The sequence below is a fragment of the Haliotis cracherodii genome, unplaced genomic scaffold (genome assembly GCF_022045235.1).
Source record: "Haliotis cracherodii isolate W230 unplaced genomic scaffold, xgHalCrac1.p SCAF_3, whole genome shotgun sequence".
NCBI lineage: Eukaryota > Metazoa > Mollusca > Gastropoda > Lepetellida > Haliotidae > Haliotis > Haliotis cracherodii.
Genome location: NW_027266286.1, coordinates 5176459 through 5204041, shown reverse-complemented (window position 1 = coordinate 5204041; position 27583 = coordinate 5176459). Strand labels below are relative to the sequence as shown.

General features: G+C 42.9%; 2 protein-coding genes and 1 pseudogene across 5 annotated transcripts in view; 2 read left to right on the top strand and 1 right to left on the bottom strand.

The window, feature by feature from the left end:
* The window catches only part of LOC139475013 (uncharacterized), a 139797-nt gene that overhangs the window by 11988 nt on the left and 100226 nt on the right, over positions 1–27583 (top strand). For 3 of the 4 annotated variants that reach the window (XM_071258227.1, XM_071258226.1, XM_071258224.1), the window contains exon 2: positions 22533–22855. In XM_071258227.1, coding sequence (XP_071114328.1) covers positions 22538–22855 — 318 coding nt within the window. In that variant the 5' untranslated portion in view covers positions 22533–22537. Of the gene's footprint in view, positions 1–21973; positions 22013–22532; positions 22856–27583 lie in introns of those variants that run through there. The other variant, XM_071258225.1, reaches the window with a different exon arrangement.
* On the top strand, positions 250–645 carry LOC139474933 (ATP-dependent RNA helicase ddx46-like; annotated as a pseudogene).
* Positions 7389–8474, bottom strand: LOC139474213 (uncharacterized). Its single transcript, XM_071257121.1, has one exon. The coding sequence runs from the start codon at positions 8472–8474 to the stop codon at positions 7389–7391; it is 1086 nt and encodes a 361-aa protein (XP_071113222.1).

Below are 27583 nucleotides of genomic sequence, written 5' to 3'. Positions count from 1 at the left end.
CAGGCACCGAAACGGACCAGTCAGAAAGCAGGACCTCAGTGACTTTTAATGCGACCGGTCATCACTTTCCACTTTCCACTGAACGGACCAAGCAACAACATTGTCCCTCTGATTGATGTTCCTCACGTTGTGTTGGCTGTTGGCGTTTTATCTGGAAGAAACACGCGTTTGGAGACAGTACCATCAAGTGTTGAAACACATCCGTGAAGAATTGGAAAGAAACAACGAACAGAAAATCCGGACAACATCATGTCGAAACGGTTGAATGTCAAGACACAGAGCGACATGAGTGGTAAAGGAAGCAGTGGAGATGGGAACGGTGACATGACTGCTGAACTGTCGGGTGAAGTGCACGACATGTTCTGTGCAAAAATCAAGGCCGACGACGCGTACGCCAAGATACGTTCGAATATGAGGAAACTAACTGAACCCAAGAAAGTAGCACCGAAGAAGACGATAAAGAGGACCCAGAAGAAAAAGCAAGCAAACCAGCAGCATCAACCACATCCACCACAGCAACTGTCATCACCACGGCAGCAGCAACACCCACCACCACCACCCTCACAACAGCACCAGTCATCACCACCACTACAGCAGCAACAGCAGCAGCAGCAGACACCGAAATGAAGGGGACATCCTTTTTGAAACCTGCAACACCTGCAACACCTGCAAAAAGACGATCATGGAAGAAATTGTCTCTGAAGATCTCTCATCAAGAACAACTGTAAGTACCATGCTCTTCTTTGTCTCAGTCATTCTTGATGTGATGATGATGTTGATGATGACTATGACTATTCATATGATTGACTATGTCCTATGATTTACAGGGCCCCTGATGTCAGTTCAGCCCAGTCCGTACTAAAACAGTGGTGGGAACAAACCCCTCGGGAGCCAACCTATTCACCGAATGCACCTGTGATGATGATGACAGGTGACAGTGATGATCATGAAGCGCTCAAGCTGGCAACTCTCCCTTCCATGGATCTGGATACACTTCCCCTGCTTGATGCTTCTTGGTCACCAGCATCACCAGAAGATGTCTTCTCCTCAGGTATGCCCATGGTTTGCAACGATGACAACGTTGACCAGGGTCCTAATGGAGAAGCTCAACTCACTCCCCAATAACGTGAATGTAGCGCTTGCCGACAAAACAACATGTTAAGATACATCAGCTGCAACAGTGGTCAAGTGATGTGCCATGTCTGTTTCAGGGAGGCCATAGAAGAGAAAAGATAAAAGAGAAAGGCCATGCTTGAAAGATCAGCTGCCTGGTGTCAGTCATTCCAGGTCACACCACCACTACCACCGTGTGTCAGTCAGCCCAAACAGAGGATGACGTCACGTGATGAGGTGAAGGAGAGTGAGGATGAGGTCATGACCTTCCATTGAAGGGGGTAGGGAGGAGAGTTTCATAAAAGCAGGCGAACCCTCAGACATTCTTTCAGTGAAGTCACAGTCATCATGGAGCAAAGACGGTCTATGAATGCCAAGTCATCCTCCCAGGATGTTGTCCCTGATTCCGAGTGGGTGTCTGAAAAGGCGGGAGAAGAAGCGAGTAAACGCATACTCTTTATGGACGACACATTGCGACTCAGTGACATTCTGGAGGGACCTTTTCCTTCTTACACCTTGTGTCATCCTTCTCATCCTAACTATGATTCATTTCAAGAATGTCTGAGGTCTTTCCAAACGTGGCCTACACAGATGACCCAGACCCCTTATGACATGGCCATGGCTGGCTATTTCTATCCAGGGCGGGGTGACCGTGTTATCTGTTATTGCAGCGGAGTGAAACTCTGCCAATGGGAGGCCACAGACAAACCCTGGAAAGAACATCTGAAGCACGCCAAAGTCCCCTGCGAATACTTGTGTGTGTTTTGTCCTGATGGAGAAGTGAAAGAAAAATACAGACGTTTGGCGTCCCAAGAAGCACGGAAGAGAAGAGTCGAGTGTCTTGTTCACCCCAAGTGACAAAGTTTCTTTGTTTTGTTTTTTTGTTGATTTTTTTCAAAATGTACAGACGTTCATACCCTCGTGGTCACCCTCGTGGTCACCCTCGTGTTCACAAAAAATCACAGGGACGCCCCTAATCCTGTGACTTTTGTTTTGCTGTGTTGGTTCATGTGAGCGGGGGATTAAAAAGAAAAAAGTTGAACAAACAGTAGTGTTATGTTGTCTGTAGGATGAAGAAAAAACAAAACAGGATCGAAATGCACACCCCTATAAAAAAACGGATAGAAATCTTACCAATCAGAGGCTTGGGTCCCATGGTAAAATCCATTTCCTATGGAAAAGAAACACAGGGGTCGGTCCATTTTGGAAAACTGAGGTGCAGACCAGACGCCAGAATGAACCAATCGGGGGCGCTGCCTGGGGAACCAATCAGGAAGCAGGGTGTCAGTGGCTCTCCTATAAAAACAAAAACAAGAGCGAAGTCACTCACACACTGCATTCTATGAAACCAACCATGCCACCTCAATACAGTTGTATGAAGTGCCAGACCGACAGTCACAGTTACCTGTACTGCCCTAGAGTGACATGTCTCGAGTGTCACACTCAAGGTCACCGTCACTATGTCTGGCCAAAGATAAGAAGTCAAGAGAAGCAGAACCTGGGCCCATGTTACAACTGTCAAGTCATGGGTCATTTTGCTGCAGATTGCCCAGAACCCAGTCGAAAGAAGACACCCCAGCATCCCTGTTACAACTGCCAAGTCGTGGGTCAATTTGCTGCAGATTGCCCTTTGACGACCCTCAAACCCAAACAAAGAACCCGCCTCATCCTCCTCCCTTCCCTTCCCTCCCTTCACCACCACCCACCCTTCACCACCTTTTCTATTTTTAGAACAACCATAGCAATCTTGTTCACCTTTTACGACCGCTTCACTGGTTTTTTTTCCCATTCCCTCCTCCTCCTCCCCGGAAACGGAGGCAACGTCCTCTTGACGATGCGCGCACCCCCCGAAACGGAGGCGACGCCCTCTTGGAGGTGCACATGGCACCGGAAACGGATGCAACGCCATCTTGGAGGCACACGTCACCGGAAACGGAGGCGACGCCCTCTTGGAGGTGAGCACGCAACCGGAAACGGATCCGACGCCATCTTGGATGCGCACGACACCGGAAACGGATGCGACGCCATCTTGGATAAGCGCGCAGGACCCACAATGCACTTCGAGCATGCGCAAGTCACGTGACCGGAAGTGACGTCACAGAGGTCACATGATCCTCTCGACCAATCAGAAGCCAGGAGCTGTCCTGTACCGATGCCCTCAACTACTGACACAGAAAGTATGGATGGAGTGAACGTTAGAGATTATGATGCTATAATACGTGCCATCTAATCACCAATGGAAACACCTTTAATCAAGCACGTACTATTTTATTGATCGCACTGATCAATTCCTACACCTCTTCACAATGACTATTGCCGATATCTATCTTCAGGTATCACCACCCAGGTAGGCCCTGGCAACAAACCATAGCAGTATGGCCTCTGCTGCATGCAGCTGATGTAGCTGATGTTAAGTAATACAGTATACACATAGGGAGAAAATCAATACGCTTATATTCAACTGAGATTAATTAAAGGTGCAATACAAACATATTTTTTTGTATACTCTAGAAAATAGTTCTTAGATCATGTATGTTCAATTTGTTTGGACATGGTGTACACGACTCTAGACTTAAAATGTAGTCAAAGATTCTATGGCAATTTTGCTCAAAATCATTCCTATCAAATCAGAAACACTCAACAACATTTCAATGTGTGGGCGGGAAGCAAGAGACGGTGAGAAGGGGGTGCGCGACACAAGCTGAAAATAACAATCCATTTTATTACATGTTCAAATTCTAACCTAGGTGATTTACAGTTTGAGGGCGGAAATCAAAGCATTCGATCCACTTTCATTTGTGGAAGCCTCGGTGGCTGAGTTTGGATCGCTGACTTTGTGTGCTGGCGATAGGTGCCTCACTCTGGCAGTGTGGGTTTGATTCCCGGACGGGACTCAACCCCAAAAAGTAGGAGAATTTGTCCTGTACTAAGACAATGTTATCCCAAATGTAACATTTGTTACATTTGACCACTTTCTAAATGGCATAGTGTATTCATGTAAAAAAAAATGCCTCGTACGAGGGTACCACCTTATATACTTGTTAACAGTACTCTGCACATCACTTGATAACAGTGTCAGAACCTACACCGAAATTTCACTACTAATTCTCATAAAGACGTTGTTCATCCATATATCTATCTTATCCTTACTTGATTGGTATTCTTTCCTGAAACTGTGCGCACACAAAGACTATGTTGTCAACAGGTGCCTTTAGCTATTTAGACGGCGGCGGCGGAGGGGAAGGGAGGAGGGGGAGGAGGAAAGAGGGAGGAGGAGGAAGGAGGGAGGAAGGAGGAAGGAGGAGGGAGGAGGAGGGAGGGAGGGAGGGAGGGAGGAGGGGTTCAGGGAGGGGGGAAGGCGGGAGGGGAGTCGGGTTCTTTGTTTTGTTTTGTTTTGGTGGGTGTGTGGCGATGGCATGTGGAGATGATAGTTCACTGAGACGAGCTTATCAAAGTTATCAAACACAGTCAACGACTCTGCCACTTTGTTGCTAGGTTGACGTCATATCGGGGAAGGATCTTGCAACAACATGTCACAAATCATGTCATCGGGTATTGTGATGTGTTTGTCAACTTTGAGGTGTAAGGTTTCGTTCCACAAGGCGATCGGGTATTGTAGCCCACTATGACAGTTGTTCGTCTAAGTTAAAAGTCTTTGAGTGGCAAATTTAAAGGTGCTAAAGGTGTTGGCTGAATTCTATAGGTGAATCGACAGGCACAGACATGAACGTGATGTAGGTATATGCCTAGGTGATGTACTTCGTGTCACCCCTATGCAAACGTGGTGCCACGCGTGACGACAAACATACGTTGACGTTGATCCATAGGATGATTGTTATTATGAATGATACCGAGGAGTCGGTACTCGTGTAGGTTGACAGGTGTACTGTCATTCGTGTCTCCATGCACACGTCATGTACTTCGTGTGTTTCCATGCAAAACATGATGTACTTTACGTTGCCATGCAAACGTGATGTCATGCGTGTGTGTCTTCAAAGACACGTTGATCCACAGGATTATTGATCATATTTAGTATTTTATAAGGAGAGAGAGAGAGATCGATAGACATACGTGGTGTTTGACTCGTGTCTCCAGGCACACGTGGTGTTTCACGCGTCTCTATTTATATATATTAATTTTATTATTTTGAGACGTACCATGGTGGTGTCACGCGTAGGCGTGTGCCTCAAAGAGGACAAGCGGGAGGGTGTGGGTTCTTTTGGATTGTTGTTGTTTGTGTTGGCAAAGCAAGCAGGGTGGTTGTCGATTAGTCTGAACACCATGTGGACTCCATCATGTCTAACCAGGCAGCTGATCTTTCAAGCATGGCCTTTTCCTTTTATCTATTCTTTATTCTTTACTTTAACAACGAGCATGTGCACTGACATGACAGACGCACAGACAGACAGACAACGTGGACGACATCTCAACTCAACCTCTACCCTCGGTTCAGCATTCTATTGGAGTTGAGTTCAATCAAGACACAAAGAGTCAGTTCAATTTATCCCTGTTTAATAATGAACAACAACTTAGATACTGGGCAAACAATGTGAAACAATGCAAATAATGCGAAAAAGTGGATGACAACCTTCGTGATTGTCATCACACAGGTAGCCCGCTCAATGTTGCAACGAGTGCTGCTGTGGCTGCTGATTCTGTTGGTGAAGGTGTTGCTGTTGTGGCTGCTACTGCCGCTCTGTATAGTGCTGAGATGAGTTCTGGTGCTGCTGCTGCTGCTGAGGGATTTGTTGCTGCTGCGGCTGCTTCTGCTGCTGCGTGGAGCGCATCGAAGAGTTCTGTTAGTGAGGGTGTTGCTACTGGTGCTACTATTGCTGTGGGTGTGGTGTCTGCCACTGCTGGTGCCACTGCTGCTGCCACTGGTTTTGGTATGGGTGCTGTTGATGAGGGTGCTGTGGTGACTGCCACTGGTTTTGGTGTGGGTGTTGCAGCATCTGAGGTAGTAGTAGTCGGAACATGATGATGTTGTTGCTTGGACCGTTCAGTGAAAAGTGATGGCCAGGGAACGTTGGTCGTATTTAAAGACACTGACACTCGGCTTTCTGATTGGTGGAAAATCCGACCTTCTGATTGGCTGGTTTCTGTCCCACACGCCACCCACCAATGTGATATGTCCTTAGTGTTTCTTTTCCAAAGGGTCAGGCTTGTAGCGTGAGAGAAAGCACAACCTCGTTTCGACCCATCAGAGCCCACCATGGTCCGAGCGTGGCCTCTGATGGGTCGACAATCCTGGCTTCGGATTGGTCCGATGTCAATCCGTTTTTTCTGTAGGGGTTCATGTTGATTCACTTTCGATCCGTTGTGATGAAAAATTTATAGAAAGTCGTCTCTGTACCCAAAGGGGAGCGTGTCTACAGGCAGCCCTGTGGTTTCAACGTAGACGAGACGTTGCTTGTCGTACACGGTACGATAGTCTTTTCAGGTGGGTCGGGTCACAAGAGCGTTTTCATGCTGAGGTCCTTTTCGAATGATGTGATGAGGGTAATCCAAACTGATTTTCTCCCCCTCTTTCCCAGGCCACTGTCCCAGTATCAGTCCTTTCATGATGTCAAAGTTGAGATGTTGTTTGTTTCGGTAATTCGAAGTGAACCCTCGCACTTTGCAGGTCGTGCGTGTTCCATCGGGTCTGGGGTTCATTAACTCATAGCCATAGTTTTTGGGACCTCCTGACTAAACTGACCCAAAAAATGGCCCAGCTCTGGATTCACGTCGTGGGGTCGATGAATGTAAATGACACTGTCCGTGTCAAAGTACAAGACCCAGCGACCCATCAGGGCAAGGGTCTCGTACAGCTTGAGACGTGCTTGGGCGGTGACCCAAGCAGCGATGGCAACATTGAAATGAGAATGAGGGGTTTGGAGTTTTTTCTTCTGGGTATAGGTCACTTCCACCATGTGTTAGTTGACAACGGTGACATCCTCGATGGTATTGCATTCATTCCTCCACAAGGCAAATTACTGTACAGGATCGTTCATATAAATGTTCTGACTGTAGTCAAGCCATTGTCCAAACTAGCCCCAGAGCGAATTCAGTTGCATCTTGGCAATCGTATGACGTCCTGGATTTTTTTTTATGCGATCCTTGTCCAACCCAATGCCTCCTTTGTCGTGGATCTCCTGGATGTAAGCGTCATGATCCGTACATCCCTCAGGGTATCCGCTGGCTTCGAGCTTCTCCTTGAAATGTTGATCGATATAAGTGTCAAAGAGTCCTACTTGCTGGGTGTCGGGGTCATGCTGTGCAAAGGTGTCAAAATGTCAAACGTCGTAGATCTGACGCACCTGGTAGTCATACTTCTTCACGGCTTCATGGAGTTCTACGGTGGCGTACGTGCCCACCCATGACCTCTCTTCGTCCTTGTGCTTGCAGGGGGAGTCTGACCGGGTATCAGCACATGTACGGCACAAAGGACAGAGCAGTTTGCCACCCGATCTGTAAGGCAGTAGCGGATGGTAGAGTCGTTTCGGGGGTAGGACACAACATTCGATCAGTCCTTTCAGTTCAAACAACGTGTCCACAGGAGGTTGATGGAGAAGGGTCGTGTGTCCCGTGGGAAATGCTCCGGTCTTACAAATGTAAGGATAAAGGGAACAAATATCGATGTACTTGATGGTTTCACCTTCTAGGGCTTCGTAGCATAATCGCGCGGCATTGGTGCGTCCTCCGTAGTAGGCATCATGAGGGTTGAGCGGCCCAGGGACGTGGATACAGTGGGGTCCCTGCAAGAAAGCACGCAGAGCAGAGTCCTCCTGTTGCATTTTTGTAAACTCGTGCTCCCACAGGGTGACGATTCGTTTCACCTCAGGGTGTTGACTCAAGAGACTCAGGCCGTAGTGGGTGTCGGTATAACGGGCTCCCAACGACGTGCCCAGGACGGGATGCAGTTCTCCACGTTGGGTCTTGTAACAGCCCAGGAATTCGTAGATGGTGCCTGTCGCTGGATCGTAGCCATCCACACTGTACCGATGTTGATATCCACACGTGAACTCTTTTTCACCTCCATTCCTGGCGTGCTGTAGGTGCAGATGCCGGTCCGTTTCCATCAGATAGTGGAGCCTGTGCATACAGGCCTGGGAATAATTTCTCTTGGGTTGGTAGCCTTGAGGTGGAAGAATGGTGATGGTATTGGGTTTCAGGTCATGCTGTCGTAAGTATTTCATGGTGAACGCAGCAGCTGTTATCACTTCTACAAAGGGATCCATGCCAACCGAGTGGATGGTGTTCTGTCGGAAGTCAGCGCATCCCCGTCTCAAAATGTCCACATCGCTCTGGCAGTAGGCTAAAAGTTCTCCTTGCAAGTCAAACAAGGCTCCTTCTTGCACTTTTTGTTTTGGGAATGCCATTAGAGGAAGGCTGTGCGTTCCGCGGGAGACATGCCATCGGGATCGTACATGACGGCTGGTGGATAGGGACCTCTGTAGGTCTGGTTGGCTCCGGTATTGAAAAAGTGTGGAAAGAACCCTTTCTTCAGTTCTTTCAGTCCAAAGCTCTTTGGAAAGGCTTTCAGGGGGTAAGGTATGAAATTTAAGGTGTCTTCAAAACACAACCGTCCCAGGGTCACCTGTACAATTTGTTGACCATTTCGACCCTTCAGGAATAAGTGTAAATCGTGCATTATGGGCCATCACATAAATGCGATCCTCCTTCTGGACTGTCGTGGTGGTGGTGTTCTTGTTCTTTGGCTTCTTTGTCTTTTTTGTCTTCTCCACTTCCATGGCATCTCCTCCCTCAACCAACGCTCCCTCCTCCTCCTCCTGCAGGGGTGATGAATGTCGTTGACGTTTTGAAGAGTGGTTTCTTGAGGGGGTTCCATCCCGTTTTGTTTTCCCCAGGTGTGCTGTTGTCGCCTTGCGTGTGCTGTCCTCCTCTTCCTCTTGGTTCTTCTTCTTCTTGGGTTTTTCAGCCAGCGTGGTCAACCACACACACACATCATGTCACGTGGTGGGGCCTCGAAACATGATCTCACGGCTGGGACCATACCCTTCTTCTCTCCATGGACAGTGTTCGCACAAGTCCTTGCTCACTTCACTGATACATCGTCCACATCCTAACTGCACCACGCACAAATTTGGAATGTGTTCCCCCGTGTCTTGCATGCATTCAAAATCAAAGAAGACCTATTGGACGTTGTCTCGTATGTGATGTTGTTCCTCTTCCCCCTCTTCCTCCCCCTCCTCATCCTCATTTTCTTCACGGAGAGGTGTCATATAACAGCGATGGTCTGGGGTCATGGGTTCTTGGCACACCAAGCAGGGATGTTCTTCATCTGAGCACTCTTGGTGAACCATCGGAGTCTCCAAGACGCAGACCAGCTGAAAACAGGTCGGGCACCTGTGAATCGATTGACAGGCGCTAGGTTTTCCCTTTGACGGTGACTGGAGATGTTGGGTGTAACACTGTTGATTTGGGAATTAACGTTGACATGTCAAGCAAGGGATCCCGTGCTCTTCCTTGGGTCCGCAATAGCTAGAGTGGAGGCAGCGGTGACAGCGGTATTGCTTGGTGCAAGGTTGGTGTTCGGGATGGTCGTAACGTTAGTCGCAGCGTTCGCAGTAATGGATAGATGCATCAATAGCTGACATGGAAGTGATGACATCGTAGTGCTGATCATGATGATATCACGGTGGCGTTGGGTGGAGCCTCATCACACTTGTACAACAGTCTCTGGTCCACCTCTTGACTGTAGATTTTCAGTTGATAATTCAGGTGGGCCAAGGCGCGTCCCATGCGTGCGAGGTCGTCCAGACCCTGACAGGGACCTTCAGGCAGGCTAAGGCGTCGAAACAAGTCCAGTGCCCTTATGCCTTGAACGTCGACGCGATCCGTTCTCGTCAGTCTCTTTCGCTGGGTTTTCCATTCTTGGGTCAGAGGGTGGGGCTTCTGGGCATAATGCTGTGCCACCACCAGGGCTCGTGCCAAACAGGATTGATCTTCGTTCTTGATCTGTACAATGCCCCTTTTTCGCGTTAAAAAGGCTTCGAGTCCAATCACGTTTTTCAGTCGGGGAACACCACTGCCCGATGCTAGCCTGTCGGGATCTGCTACGTGTACTAAAGTCACAACCATGGTGGAATCGATGTTCAGGGCTTTGTTGGACTGTTGGACTTTTTCCACGGCATGCAAAATATCTAACCCATGGAGATCTTCAAAGCGACGAAAGGGAATCCGTATGGGGGTGTTCAAAGCGGGATGATCGATACCTAGACCAATATGATCTCTCTTTTGGCCTGACATCTGTTGATAAAAGTCATCGATCACTCTGTCAAATAAAGCTGGCAGTGCCATGGGAACGCGGTCCGGTGGTACGGTGTCCAAGTAGTCTGGGTTGAAAGTCAAACGATAGGTATGGTTAGCAGTTCTTTACCGCCTGGAGCGGGTGGTGTCTTTCCTCTCCAAACGATAGGGTGTACTCTGCTTGTCCGTCATGGTGGCGACGAGTGGTCGATGAACATCAGCCATTCCTTTATATACACAGAAAAGACGACCAATCAGAAGTCAGCACCAACCAGTCAGAAGACAGCACCCGAGCCGAGTTGTGCTTTCTCTCCCATGGAAAATACATTTTTTTCCTATGAAAACAAACAAACACAACAGTCAGACCCATTTGAAAAACCGAGGCTGAGTCCAGGCATCGAAACGGATCCATCGCTGTGTCGCATTTTGGAGCCATCAAAACAGGAGCCCTTTCGATCCACTCTAAAAGTTGAAAAAATGAATTGTGTTGTGTTTTTAGGATGGAGAAATCAGCATGCTCACCCCAGGGAGAAAAAAAAACAGGATAAAAATTGGTTACCCATTAGAAGCTTGGGTTGTCGTCCAATCAGGAAACAGGGTGACAGTGTCTTAAATAAGATAGACACTCTCTGGTCATCACTTTTCCAATGAAAAAGAAACACAAGGTCCGGGCCAGTTTGGAAAACGGAGGTGAAAGTCAGGCGCCGGAACTGACCAATCAGTGCGCAGCGTGTTGGGCCAATCAAATCAGGGGCCATTTCGATCGCTCCCTGCATTCCTACATGTCTGTGCCTGTCGATTCACCTTTAGAAATTCAGGCAACACCTTTAGCACCTTTAAATTTGCCACTCACCCCCCTGTTACTTAAACGAACGATTGTCCTTGTGCCATAATGCGCCTGCCTTGTGGAACAAAACCTTACATCTCAAAGTTGACAATCACATCACCATAGTCGATGACATGATTTGTGGCATGTTGTAGCAAGATCTTTCGCCGATGTGGTGTCAACCTAGCAACAAAGTGGCTGGGTTATCGACTGTGTATGATAACTTTGATAAATTCGTCTCAGTGATCTATCATCTCCACACGCCATCGACACCCACCCTGCTTGCTTTGCCAACACAAACAACAACAATCCAAAACAAAGAACCCACACCCTCCCCTTCGTCCTCTTGGAGGCACACACCTACGCGTGACACCACCATGGTACGTCTCAAAATAATAAAATTAATATATATAAATAGAGACGCGTGAAACACCACGTGTGCCTGGAGACACGAGTCAAACACCACGTATGTCTATCGATCTCTCTCTCTCCTTATAAAATACTAAATATGATCAATAATCCTGTGGATCAACGTGTCTTTGAAAACACACACGCATGACATCACGTTTGCATGGCAACGTGAAGTACATCACGTTTTGCATGGAAACACACGAAGTACATGACGTGTGCATGGAGACACGAATGACAGTACGCCTGTCAACCTACACGAGTACCGACTCCTCGGCATCATTCATAATAATAATCATCCTATGGATCAACGTCAACGTCTGTTTGAAGACACACACACACACACACACACACATGACACTACGTTTGCATGAAGACACGACTGAAACACGACGTTCACATCGCGACATGAAGTACATCATGTGTACAAACGTCACGTATGTGTATCGATCTTCCTCTATCCATCTAAATACTAAATAAATGTGTGTAGTCACACACACACACACACACACACACACACACACACACACACACACACAGGACACCACGTTTTGCATGCCAACACGCGTGAAACACTACGTGTGCCTGGCAACAAGAATGACAGTACACCTGTCAACCTAAACGAGTGCCAGCACCTCGGTATCATTCATAATAATAATCATCCTATGTATCAACGTCAACGTCTGTTTGTCGTCACGCGTGGCACCACGTTTGCATGGTGGTGACACGAAGTACATCACCTAGGCATATACCTACATCACGTTCATGTCTGTGCCTGTCGATTCACCTTTAGAATTCAGCCAACACCTTTAGCACCTTTAAATTTGCCACTCACCGACTTTTAACTTAGACGAACAACTGTCATAGTGGGATACAATACACGATCACCTTGTGGAACGAAACCTTACACCTCAAAGTTGACAAACACATCACCATACCCGATGACATGATTTGTGACATGTTGTTGCAAGATCCTTCCCCGATATGACGTCAACGTAGCAACAAAGTGGCAGAGTCGTCGACTGTATTTGATAACTTTGATAAGCTCGTCTCAGTGATCATTTCCACATGCCATCGCCACACACCCACCAAAACAAAGAAAAACAAAGAACCCGACTCCCCTTCCGCCTTCCTCCCTCCTCCCTTCCCCTCCGCCGCCGCCGCCGCCGCCGCCACCACCACGTCTATGTTTAGAACAACAAAAAAGATTTTCGACGCGCTTCTTTCAATGTCGATCCTGTTCACCTTTTACGAGCGCTTCTCCGAGTTTTCCCTCCTCCCCGGAAACGGATGCGACGCCCTCTTGGATGCGTACGCCACTGGAAACGGATGTGCCGCCATCTTGGAGGCGTACGCCACCGGAAACGGATGCGACGCCATCTTGGATGCGCACGCAGGACCCATTAGACCCTGCGCGCATGCGCAGTCACGTGACCAAACCGAAACCGGAATAGACGTCATCAGACCAACAGACCAATCAGAAGCCAGGAGCGGTCCTGTACCGATGCACACAACTACTTGTGTAGATCGATGCTCATGATGTAAGTCACTGGATTGTCCGGTTCAGACTCGATTATTTACAGACCGCTGTCATATAGGTGCGTTCGGCGTTAAACAACAAACAAACCGAAACTAAACTAAACTCATGACGAAGTTGAGCATGATACTGGGGAATACATCGTACATTGCGTTTTAAAGATCCCATCTTTTCATTGTATGTACTTACGTAATATGAATAATGTATCATCTTCGGATTCAACTCGTCAAAGGAAATAAAGATATCTTTCATTGATTCATTCAGGTCTCCTTACTGAAATCAATCAATTACATGTACATGGGTTTGACATTTCCATCTGTAATGATACCTATCAATCCCCACAATTTCACATTCTTGAGTTGTATTGTATTTCATGTATTATCATAAAGCACAGCGTTTCGTCGGTGCAAAATATAGGGGGGAAATACACGTGCTTTATGACAGATTTTATTTGGAGAAAGTATTTGTCATTATCACATGGGTTCTATTCTTCATTTATTCATTACCCTGGTACAATATTATAACATTTCTGGGGTGAAATGCCGCATATCGCTTGGTTGTTGTAATGTGAACTGTTGCAGGTCAAGCAATGTCAGAGGTCAAGGTCATCGTCAAGGTAACCAAAAATAGTACCGTCGTCGCTACTACAACGTGCGCAAAGGTTTCTGTGATTGCTGAGCTGCAATCTATATTTCCTTTTTACAAGTTGGCGGACCAGATCTGAATGTTATACTTCGTCATCTAACTTCGGCTGATTATGAACCACTTGTGGAGAAGGAGTTAGAACGCTTAAAACTAGGGGTGACTATAGGTCTGGAAATCACTATTGCCATAACTATTGATATTGAAAGAAACTATTGCCATAACTATTGATATTGCAAGCAACCATTGCGATAAATATCGATAGTTTTCAGTGTATCATTTTAGATGGATTTTGGAGTTGAATTAAACCTTGGAACTGAAGTTTCCTTTGAATGTGATAACAAATAAAAAGTAAAGTGTGAGATATGACCGATTTGTTTTCTCTTTACCCTAATAATTTAAGAAAGAGAAACTTCCACATTACCATGTGTAAATTACTAACACTCATGATCAAAAGAAAAACAAATCTGAACAGCAGTACATGTATTTTATTGATACGGTAAATACAATCGAAACTATTGATATTCCTTACTGAAATCGATACTATTGATCGGAAACTGATTTAACAATTGATTTTTTTATTTAAGTGCTTACCAATAGCAATATATCGATATTTCGATTTATCGTGACACCCCTACTTAAAACTGTCTTTCTTCTGGCTCTCGACGGCTGTTTGTTTGAGTCAGATTCATGCATTAGACCTCAATAACGTCAAGGACTAATGATGACAGTATATTTGTAATCTGATACCACATCTCCAAATAAACTGCAGCGCGACCCCGGAAAAAAGTACAGCGGATCACGTGACGGAATTATATTGTCTCAGTACAGCAATAAACACTACAATAGTCGAAACGTCATCAACACATCAGTAAAATATTAATTATGAACATTTGAAGGGCATTTTAAACTTTGCAGGGAAATTAAGGTTTGCTTCACGGTTCAAACATTCAAGTAAGATAATGGTATATAGTTGAGGTCAGTTGTCGCACAATTCAACAATTATCATTACTTGTGATCACAACTGCAACGACACAATGAAATGTTGCAAACAGATGATCATGAATAGGACTCCCGTCAACCCAATCACTAAATCAGTATTATTTAATATGAATATTACAAATCAGAACCATAACATTGTCACTTGCAGGGTAGCTAAATAATTTTGTTCAAAACTTTCATTGTATGTGCATGATATTGTCCAAGGGCGTTAGTTTCGGCCCTCGGATGGTAGCTCAGGGTGATGACGGAAGAAAAAACTCAGGGGTGAAGTTTAGACGACAGCAGCCATGTTTATTGATGCAGGTTGGAATGAGTCGAAAAGGAACATGTTGATAATAACGTGACAGAACGCACACCGGGACCGATCGAGTGGCCAATCTTCCCGGCTGTCACTTACACGAGTCGATCTTCTGGCTGTCTCCAGGCTGTCTCCCTGACTGACCAGAGCAGTCGGGTTTTGTAGAGCGAGGTATTACGTAACGTGTGGCAAGGTCATTGTCCCCCGTGTATTTATATACGTAAGCTCCGGCGACGTTAGGAGGTGTTAATTGAAATTTATAGATATCGCTGGAGATTAAGGGTCCTGCCCGGAGGGGCTTATGATAAGAGGGGATACGCCGAATGGTTACTGAATATATTAAACAGACAAAGGGCATAGAATATCGGTGGACTTGGAAACATATTGAACCAGTTAGGTATTTAGATAAATAAAATGTAAAATAAGTATTGAAATGGTTTGCACTATTTCAAATAAAAGTATTGAAACGGTTTGCACTATTACATTCTTATAATCAATGACATATTAAATCTAAATCCAGAAGAAGACCATGCCAAAGTCATAGGAACAATTATACATGACATGTTTAATAGAAGGGCAGACTACATGTACATAGCCCAATAGTTCCTCTACCAATTCGTTTTAGTATCTACTGAATTATGTGCCTCCTTCTCTAGTGTCTTTGCTAATCATTATGTGCTATTAGTTGTAAGTTATATATCATCATGTGTATGCATACTAGCTGTCTCTCCCTGTATATATACTAGCACATGTGTGTGAACCATATGTAAGTCAATGTGCATACTAGTTTCTATAACCATCACTACTATATTGTTTTTGATGGATATTGTACTCTGGGTACTCTGGGTGCTTTTGTACAATAAATTCTTATTCTTATTAATCTATATCAAAATCATAAGGCATCAGTTAGTTTTCATACATACAACGATGAAACTGTTATTGCTTTCGAATTCGTTCCACTATGTCATTTAGCCTACAAGGGGAAAACCTGGTATTTAACACTTGACGTATGGTGACAGCTCTGGCAGCCTGTGATAAATACCTAGCTGGATCCTACTCAGGCATGTTTGCAAAATTACCATAAAATCTAAATGAAATATAACAAATTGATAAAGAAATATATTTCCAAGGGTAAACACGATTATCTTAGTAGTAAAGTCAAGAAAATTACAGTCACATCATATGCTACTTCTGCATAACTCCCAACCTGTAAAATGGATTTTATGCATCTTGTTATTCATTTTGCTCTATATCCCGTCTCGGAAATTATATAGCTTTAACACAGGGGAGTTGTCCATACAAACGTCCCTATGGAAAGGGCCTGAAAACTTAGTGGCACATATGGGAGCCTCGCATTTGTCGCTTCGAAATAGTTTAAAATACGGGTTTGAAATGTTATTTAATTTCTAACTCCTTAACCATTTAGGCACAAAATAACTTTAAAAGAGTCGCTCTATGTTCCAACAGGGGTATAGAGCGACTCTGTTTACGTTATGTTACACCTAAATAGCAAAGGAAGGAGGAAATAGTATTCCAAACCCGTATTTAAACTATTTCCATGCGAAAAATACGTGGCTCTCAGATGTGCCTTTAAGTTTTCAGGCTATTTCCATAAGGACGTTTGCACAGGAAAGCCATATAGTGTAGAGCGACTCCGTTTACGTTATTGTATGCCTAACTATACTCCTCACAAAAGGTTAAGCAACAAATCTATTATGTGTCAGTCCATGTTCGTATATACCAATACCTAAAAACTGACTAAAGCAATACAAAGAAAGAGCACAAACACACATTGTCCTCAAAGGGAACTGAAAAGCGTTTATGCCTAACAGGTTTACAAATGATCAAAAACAGTATCATGAAAACAGTCGTGCAAAATGTGCTGCACTGAAAGATGAAAATCTTTAAATTTGAGTTTAAGTCATTTTGAAACAATGATCCAATGTTCAGTAACGTGTATGTCCACCATTGGCTTGAATGCAAGCTTCTACACGTCTTGGCATTGACCAGATAAGCCTATCAAGTGTCTGTTGTGGAATGTTCTGTCATTCTCTCCTCAAAGGCCAGTTCAAGTTCATCCAGATTCTGAGGACGAACATGAAGACCATAAACACGCCTTCCAAGAACGTCCCATGCATTTTCAATGGGATTAACATCAGGAGACCTTGCAGGCCAGTCCATATGCGTGATGTTGTTGGTCTGAAGAAGATCAGTGACAACTCTTGCTCGATGTGGACGAGCATTATCATCCACAAAGATGAAGTAAGGACCTGCTTGTTGTGCCAGGGGAATGATCACAGGTGTGACAATCTCGTCTCTGTACCGTACTCCAGTCATGGTACCACGTCTAATGACCACAAGATAAGTTCTGTGTCCAACCCTGATGCCAGCTCAGATCATCAAACTTCCACCTCCGTACTGGTCGTGTTCAGCAATTGTACAGTTGGCTTATCGTTCATTGCGGTTTCTCCACACACGTGCCCTACCATCGTTGAAGTCAAGGCAGAATCTTGACTCGTCTGTGAAGAGAACGTTACGCCAGCGATTGACCCTCCAGTTACGGCGTTGATTGGCCCAAGCAAGTCTCTGTTGTCGATGGTGTGCAGGCAGTGGGATACGTCGTACTGGTCGTCTGGACCTCAGATCCTGAGCGTGAAGTCTGTTTCTTACTGTTTGTGTTGAGACTCTGTTACCTGCAACTCTCTGAAGGTCATTCTGGAGAGATCTGGCCGTAGTAAACCTGTTTCTCCGGGCTAGGGTGGCTAAATACCGGTCCTCATGAGGAGTTGTCACCCTGTGCGTGGTCTCTCTGTCATCAGTCCAGTTTGATGGTATCGAGTTATGGCTCTTGAGATGACACTGCGGTGAACATTAAAATGATTGGCAACGGCATTTTGGGTGAGACACCCACCCCCCACCCCCCCAGAGTGGCGTTAAGTGACGCCTAGACATGTCTAAAGTGTTAATGTAAACAAATTGCCCTTGCTGGCAGTTTTTAAGCAGGATGCATTGGTGAAATGTGTAAAACATGCATGTCGTGCATTTTGCATGTGTGTTTTGAGGTGGTTGCGTTCAGGCGATGTTATCAGTGTTATCAAGAACATCTACATGGAAAAGGCCTTAAGTCGAGTATTGCCTGAATTTGTTCTCAATGGATGGCATTCAACACTGATGAGAATGTTGCACGGAAAATAATACTTGTTGCTTAACTTTTCGTGAGGAGTATAGTTAAGGAAGGAAAAAATAGTATTTCAAACCCACCACAAAATTTTCAGGCTATTTCCATAGATACGTTTGCACAGACAGCTCCCCGTCTTAAAGGGAAGCTACATAGTTTTCCAAACGGGGTACAGAGCGATTCCTTTTACGTTTTTAGCCTACATAGTTAAGGAAGGTGAAAAAAGTATTTCAAATTAGTTGATAAGTGCACTTCATGCATGTGCATGGTGTTAAACGCTTCAATGGCTATATCACGGCTTCGGGTGGCTGCAGGCCAGGAATGGGCTTCATACGAAACATTACCTCGATGTAAGGAATCGAACTCGGCAGTTTAGGCGTGACGTTCCAAAACTTAATTGAGACACTGAGCTAATCGCTAATATTACCGCGCTTACTGAAATCTGTCGAGACAGGACTTTAACTAATCAGCATTTGTAATACAAGGCCATATCAATTGTGCCGAATGTACCATGATTCATGATAATACTTCTTTGAATCTTGTTTCTATTTACATTTGTTGTCCTCTGTTATAATATTCCTTAAACGGACCTCTGTCTAAATCAGACTAACTTTTGGCCCCACAACAAGTTACACGTTCATTTCGCCTGGATGTAAAAACAATGACGCAATGAAGTCCAAAACAGATATTCCGCTGTACTACACAATACACATTGAACCGCAAAAGCCCCTTGCATGAATGCGCAATGCGGATGCGATAGGGTAATTCTCTCAAATGTTGGAGGCAAAAGGAATTTCAAAGCTGTGTACACACAGACTGCGGTGTTCTCAGCATTCCAGACAATTCTGCGCTCGTCCTCACGGTAGACTACACCAAATGCATGGTGATAAATGATGTTTGGAGATCTACATTTGTTTGATCTACGATCTACGCAATTGGGATACGATGACATACATCAACTAAGTCAGCGAGCCTGACCACCCGATCCCGTTACTCGCCTTTTATGACATGCATGGGTTGCTGACAACCAATTCTAACACGGAGCTTCACGGGTTAATATTGTTTGTAGCCGGTGACCACGCCTCGATGAACACCACCAAGCCAATAGTCGTTCATTTCGCAATGAACGTCCGTATGCCGGGTGATTGCCTTATCAATTCGAATTACGAATTCCCCAATGTCAAACAATAACGTCAAAGAGGGGCGGAATTTGCTCACGTGAGAAGGCACTGTCTTCATCAGACAGCCTACCTACCCATAAACCTACAAATGTAGATAAAAAATAGCATAACTAAGAAATCATTTTTACTAAATAAGATTGTTAAAAATACTTAGATTTTGGGAAAGATATAGTTTCCCTAGACCTTATTTTATACACGCAGTAGTTGAAAAGCTTGTACATTAATTTAATGTCAAGTTCTACTTTTCTTAACCCTATCGCCGCACTTCGATCTGAAATGCACAAACGGCGTCTCATCGACCATGGGAGGTATTTACAGGTTGTTACAAGTAGCAATTCCCGTCATTTGAATCGGACAGATGTTGTATTTTTAGTAATGCATTGTGTATTGTTCGTCATACATGATGTGGCACACTAATGCAATATTTTCGCCTTCGTTAACGGTACCCAAAAAAACAGAGATGTAATGATGATTTCTCCCGATATTGTGCAGTCTGGATCAATTAGAATTGAACTGAAGGGTTTGGCAATGGCACTATGGTCATATAATTTCGTCTACCGTAAACAAACCATTCAATCGACTTAGAATTGATTAAGTATGTAACTAACTCTTCGGACAAACACTAAATGTATTTTGATATTAAAAAGTACAGAACATTAAAAACATCTCAAGAAGTCGGCGTGAGAGTTCTGGAGACAGATGGTGAGCTGGGGCGTCCCGTATTTCCACAGCCCTGTAATACGGGATCTGGCGAGGGAGACTTGCCGCCAGTCTATGTAACTTAACTCTCCCATGGGTACGCGCTTACTGGCACCTCCTTCTGGCTCCCGACACACGGCACATAGGAGCCTTCCACCACTCACCTGCTCCCGTCACTACCAACCCTCACTAAACTCGCGTTGTCGCCTCCACTATGGCTTTACACAGTAATTGTACTTTGCATTGTTTGGTTGTAATTATGGAAGAATGTTTCTGGAATTCTGATAGGGTTATCACATAAGACTGCCTCCGTTCACGTATCAGGGTAACAACTGTATCACAGCTCAGTTCCAGCTCCCTCGAGTATATCCTACGATTGTTTGTTGCCTTTATGAGCTTGAGATATGCGTGAGATGGGGGGATAGGTTTAAAAAATTGTAAATTTTAATATAATTTGTATATCTATATTGTTATCCTATCTCACACGCTATATGCACACCCGTCCATCACAATTCCTCTAGCCCCAAAACCTCAAGAATGAGAATGAGTCGTCTGGTGAAAACATGTGATGTTGGTCGACCTGCATGAAAAGCGTGGGTGGCCAAGATTGTTTGGATGTGACCATGGTGAGGCTAGGTCTGTGCTTGAAACCTTTGTTTGGACACGTTTCCACTCAGGATCGAAATACGACAGAGAATGCATAGTGTGAGATAGGTCAGGTATATAAATATACAATTTATTGTAAAATTTACAATATTTAAACTTTGGAATTAAATCTCGGTTTGGATTAAGATCATAATAAAAGAAAGAGTTTTATGATTTTCAACACTGACTTTTATATAGGGTATACCTTAACATGGAATGTTTCATGGTGATATTTTGCATAACTATTCATAATAGTTACAAAATATTCATTGCACACCTAATATTGTTTGTGATATCCACAGACACGGTAATACAAAGTTATGTATGTACTGTCAAATTAGGGTGTTACCTCAAGGGTGTTATATTAGGGTGTTATCGTGACAGTAGCCTGAGACAACTTAAGATTAAGAGACAACGTTGTTGTATCAATAAATTCCACATATTTTCGTGACGGTGGACAGACTCGCCAGCTGGTTCGATTAATACCACTGACATTTGAAGTTGTGCCATGGCTTGGCCATGCGCAATAAAAATTGACATTTATAACTATATGAATGGATTAGTAAAATCAGTGATGACACCTGGTGTTTGCGAAAAGGGGAAGATTGTCCTGCTCTACCGGTAGCACCCGCAAATCTGCACACAAATGTACATGGGGCCCCTTAATAGAATAGAAGATTCCGGGGTAGAATAGGTCTTCAGCAACCCAAGCTTGCTGTAAAAAGCAACTACGCTTGTCGTAAGAGGCGACTAACGGGATCGGGTGGTCAGGCTCGCTGACTTGGTTGATACATGTCAGCGTATCCCAGTTGCGTGGATCGATGCTCATGATGTCAATCACAGGATTGTCTGGTCCAGACTCGATTATTTACAGACCGCCGTCATATAGCTGGAATATTGCTGAGGGTGGCGTTAAAGAAAAAAACCCAAACTAATAGAATACCTGCCTGTCTAACCGCGTCGATCTAAACTAAACTGGCACGGGCATGTACGAGGCTAACAGCTCACTGTAACCAGTAACTGCAATTCCCCGAGAAAACGTTTTCTTTACCCGCGTACTTTGCATACAAGATGAGTCAGGTTCTGATCACGCATGCAGAGGGTTACAATCATTGGCTCAGAGATAGTTCGGCGTGACACGTGATGTCAAAAAGAGTAATATAAATTTGCTTGACAGGTGCGCACACTGGTTTCTGGTTGTTCCGCATGTCGTAATAATCACGCTTGTAAGGTATGTGTTTTCTGCTGAGAATCACAAAATGGTGTTTAATATTAGCATTGCAAATTCAAATCATGTACAACAAAACTACTTCCACGTAAAAGTGATTAGGAATTTCAACTACTAGAACATTTCTTTTCGATTTCTGTAAACAATCTGCCGATTGCAATATTGTCAGTGACAAGTGGGGGATTAGTTCTCAGTGATTATTTCTACAGTGCAGCTTTCTGACGTTTTGCTCAGAATAATAGGTTTCAATGCATTGTTTGATAGGCATTAGTTAGAAGTTGATAGATGACAAAGGTTACATAAGTTATGGATAACAACTTTTTTATTTACTGTAAAGGCGACGTTTCGGTATAGATCCTTAGATCAAGCAAGTACAACGGTATAAGGATCTATACCGAAACGTCGCCTTTAAAGGAAATGAAGTTGTTATCCATAATTTATCTCTATAGGTTTAAATGCGTTTTGCCTGTTGATTATTCCATACATATAGGACTTATCTATGTTTGGTCTTTTGTTTTTACAGAAAAAATGGCTACAACGGTCGCCTACCAGACAGGGATGAGCATTGGCCGGGTTTTTGATATGCGAACATTTGCTTGTGGTCTAAACATATTTTCTCGGGATGACATAGCCAAAACTTCGACTGTTGAACGTCATTCAAACACAGTCAAGTACTCGGTGATAAAGGGATCGCGCGATGTCAACAACATCCTTGGAATATCGGGGGATATTTCCCTGAAAGCAAAGGCAGGCATCATTGATGTGGAAGGTGTGGGATCATATCTTAAAGAGGATCGTTCACAAGATAACGTAATGGAGATACTAGCCAGAGCTCAAGTAGAAACGGTAAGGCTGATTGGAAATAAAAGATGACGCCAATTTAAATACATCTATTAAATTCTTTCGTTTTAGCTCACTGACTGACTGAAAGTCAATTGAACTTATTTAATTCCTATTTGTAATAGTTCTGTTCAAAACCATTACTTTGTTTTCAAACCATGATGCACATTGGTGTATTTAAGTTGCTTTTAAGGTTGTGTCACTCAGGGCGAAGACACATTTCTTACGTTTGGACAGCATACTGTTCCAAATTCAGGAAGTCTGTTTGAAGTCTAGGCCCAACATACATGAATAGTCGCCACTTACAACACGCTCAGTCGCCTGTTACGGCAAGCATAGGTTTCTGAAGACCTATTCTAACCCGGATCTTCACGTGTCTTCGGTAAATGTTACACAAGTATTAGCGACAAGATTCTCTCAATTAAAGCCGAAAATGACATAGACATTTGTGTAGCTTAAATGTTTAGTTTTTGTCACTTGCATACAAGAGTTATACCACAGATTACTCTTTTAAAACTTAAATTGTTTCATAGATGTTTCAACTAGTGTTTAGGAAGAGGCCTCATTTCAATCACCAGGAGTTGCGCCAATTTTTCTTAGCTTGACAACAATATATTAATGTGTCACGTGTATCAACATATAGGCCTAACAATGCACATAACTAACTGACAAATAAGTTACGAAAAAAACCTAGATCTATGATTTGACCAACATATATTCCATGACAATTGTAATTACGGATTTCCTTTTCTTTCACATAATGTTCACACACAAAACTGAGTTTGATCATGAGATCCACATGTGTCCCATGTATTTTTTGTCCGATGGATTTGGATACACTTCGAGCACAAGTTTTTAAACACGATCTGGCATCCGATTCGGATGCGCGAAATAATCTTGATGAAAATAATGTTGAAATCCATTTTCACGCACATGACAGAATTATTGTGAACAAATATTTATCTGAACATCGTTTCGAAGTGTGTAAGGCTGTCTGTGTTTTATCTGAGTTCCTCATCTCCATTCCGACATTGAAATAATATAAATAATATATATTTTTCCATCCGCTGAGGAAAATGGGGCACCGATCTAATGAATCCCCCTGCTACTATTGCACGTCATAAAAGAACCAGGCCAACTTTATTTTTTTCTGCTGATTTTTAAAAATTCGTTTGAGAAGCAAAGCGACTCGATATACGTCATGAATATATTTACAGAGTAGTACCAAGTTTTTTAAACATTGTCAAAAATGACATAAAAATAACTTACACAATTTTTAAAGTCTTTTATGAACACCAACAGCATGTCTTTGGCTGTTTATTAGAATCTTTTTGTTCAAAATATATTCATTACTTTCAGTTTTAGAAATACGTACATATGTTCAAATGATAAGGAAAATGACACTTTTTATCGGCATTATAAAAACAATTCTAAGAAAAGAAATATCCATACTGTGTCAATATCAGTATGCATACATCTGCCTTCCATTCAGACTGTTCTTCAGTGATTGAGTTTCCTCACAAATCAATAAATTATTTATCAGTAGACCTTAAATGGAACTTCCGGAATTTCAAGTGAACATATTGTTGTTACTCAAAGGTTATTTTGGCTGTTGATGATGAGAACCTCACATTAATGTGACTCGGTCCATGATGTAAAAAGGAAATATTTTACATCCTCTGGTTAATTGCTGTATTCAAACAAACAAAGGCAGATAGACATTTTCTCCAAATATGAAAAAAGGAAGAAGCGAAGATGCGTGATGGGGTGGGACAGAGGTTTTTGATGAACTGAAAATACTCAAACTACCCTAATACTTGTCATGAATATTTTTGGATGACCATCGACATGTCCTTGTATATATTTCATGATCCTTCCCAAATATATGTACTATTTTTATTATCCTTCCCCTCTGCCCTGACAGCCCCACCACACAAACGAACACACACCACCACACCACACCAGCACCTACAAAATGACCGATCCCATGTCAAAAGATGTTGGCCAACACTGCAGTAGACTATTGAAGCAATAAACATAGTTTTATGATACTTGAATGACACGTACAACTGAATAAAACAGCATTATCTAAACATTATACCTGAAACAGTTTGTTCCTCCTAATGACATATCATAAATGTCGGCCGCTTTATACACAAGAACATACTAAAGGATAAATATGATCAACATATTCAGATACAATTTTCAGGACTTCAAGTTAAACACCATTTGTGTCAATGATATACAGTAAACGATCACACACAATGCATTTTTTTCTTCTTATGTCAGTCCTCGACACACCTTAAAGAGCGGTGTTTCAAATGTGTTCACTGTAATATAAGCGACTGTCAAAACTAGTTAGATCATTCGCCGCGTTGACAGTTAGGCAATGTGAACGCGATGTATTCGTCTACAGTTAGGCATTTGTGCGTGAAACGTGATTTCTTTCCTTGTCGATAACAAGTTGAACACTGCTAAATATGACGTGCAAGGAAGTTGTGTACTTAACCGTGTCAGATATATATTACACAGAAAAAAACACTGGTTGTCCTGGTTGATTATTTCTGGGTCGGTATAAGGGAATTCAAGACACATGATAATATCACTCTTTCTACCCTATTTATTGAATAGAGCATAGGGTTGTTTGTTTGTGTATTTGTGAAACATGTTTAAGTGCGTGTATATGAACTATTTCCATCATTGAAACCAAGTAATGTGGTTCATTACCACTGGAGCCAGAACAAGGTCAATTCCGAGGCTCACCGACTCCACTACTGGAACATAAATGTTATTATTGTGACTTGAATACTACCGAAGATGAATATCATTTCTTGACATGTCCGTTATATTCGGATATCCGGTGTCACCTATGGAATCAAGCAAATATGGTCAGCCCAACATTATACAACTGGACCTCTTTTGATCCGATTATATTGCTGATGCAGTGTCGCCAGTTATGTAAAGCTTTGGCCGCTAATGTAGAGATTGACATTTATGTTTCAACGTGGACAAAGTATTGTATTTTAAACACCTAGAAATAACTTCATAATTAATGCGTTTTCTGCTGTGATGTGTCCGCAATTAACAAGCATTGATATATATTGACCTAATTTTAACCAAAATTATATTTCATTGTCATGATGATGTAAACTATGTTATAATATTCCATAACATGCACCGCCTTGTGAGTAGACATCAACAGAAATCAGTCACTGAAACATCTGTAGAACGATGTGGCTGACGTTACTGTGGTTCTCCACCATGGCAGTTGGTGGACATAACTGTAACTTAACTAAAGAAATCTGAAACAAAGCAACTAATTATCAATAAGAATACGATCAGCTAAAAGCTTCTACAATAAAACATACAAATCCATATTTACAGATGTATCTGAGGATCTTGACACAGTTGCCAGCGCCACTGTCATTGGATCCATGACTATATATAGATCCATATTGCCTGAAAACTGATCCATTTTCACAACAGGAAGCAAATGTCATTTTAAAAGCTCTAAAATATATCAATAACCAATCAAAATAAAGAAGATTCTCTTTCATGCTATTAATAACATGTCATATCAACATCCATTTCTAATAATGATTATTAGCTTTTAAAATACATTGAATTACCGGTACTTGAAAATGTTGATTTGTTGTGTTGTTACGGGTGTGTCCACTCTATATAACAGTTTCCATACATAGCAAGGAGAGATCACACAACGATCTAAAAACAATTTTATACTGGCAGTCTAATCAAGCTTCATATTATTCACAAACAGCAATAGCAAGTATCAATCACAATAAAAACTGTTACTTTATGCTGTAATATTCCATCATTTCCGAACAAGATCCAGTGAATGTTTCATATAATCCATAATTCAACATAGTCCACACATTACCGACATGGCATACACAATTAAAGTTTCCAATCTTGCCAACATGGCGTGTCAGTTAACACCTAAACCCGACCTGGAAACTGACCACCTTGTCTACTTGTCGAACAAAAGCCAAGCCACAATTGCATAACATCAGCCTTTACGTGGCTGTGGGCTTACCAGGGCTTACATATAGACAATGTGAAGTGAAGTGTGTAACTGGTCAGTGTTGGTCACTGGCAATCTGTACACAAGCAACATAATATATAAAAAGGTGTGAATATACATATCATGAAAACAAAGCACATTTAATGTATACTTCTTGAAAAGAAAATGTACATATATAATGGATTAAAAGTAAATATACATATATAATTGATTCTCATGACAGTATAAAGATTCATCTTTTATAAATTGGTTGTGCTTAATTAGTAACTTAGATTGTGAGTGGCTGTACCCTCTAAGGGGTTTAAGTAGCAGATATAATTTTCCCCTGAAGAGAGTATGCAAGTGCCACGTCATTCAAAGTATATTATGCATGCCAGTCTTTATGCGTAGTAGCACCGTATTCGACGTAATAAGTGTCCCACTCTAATAAGCGCCTATGGCGATATTTGCTAATACATTGGCAAATGAACAATCCCAATTAGCACCCCTTTCGATTGATCAATGTTCACAAGACTTATTATTTCGTGTGTTATATGCATCTTTAATTATGGGAAATTAAATTCTGGAAAAATATATCTGTCGTATATAAACATTTAAGGCTGTCAGTATAAACCACAAAATGTACGATCTTTCAACTTTGTTGTTTTTCACCAAAACAATATTCTAATAAGAGCCCCCTATATTACGTCGAA

Coding starts and splice junctions, on each gene's coding strand:
- LOC139474213 (XM_071257121.1), bottom strand. CDS start 8,474: ATGGCATTCCCAAAACAAAAAGTGCAAGAAGGAGCCTTGTTTGACTTG.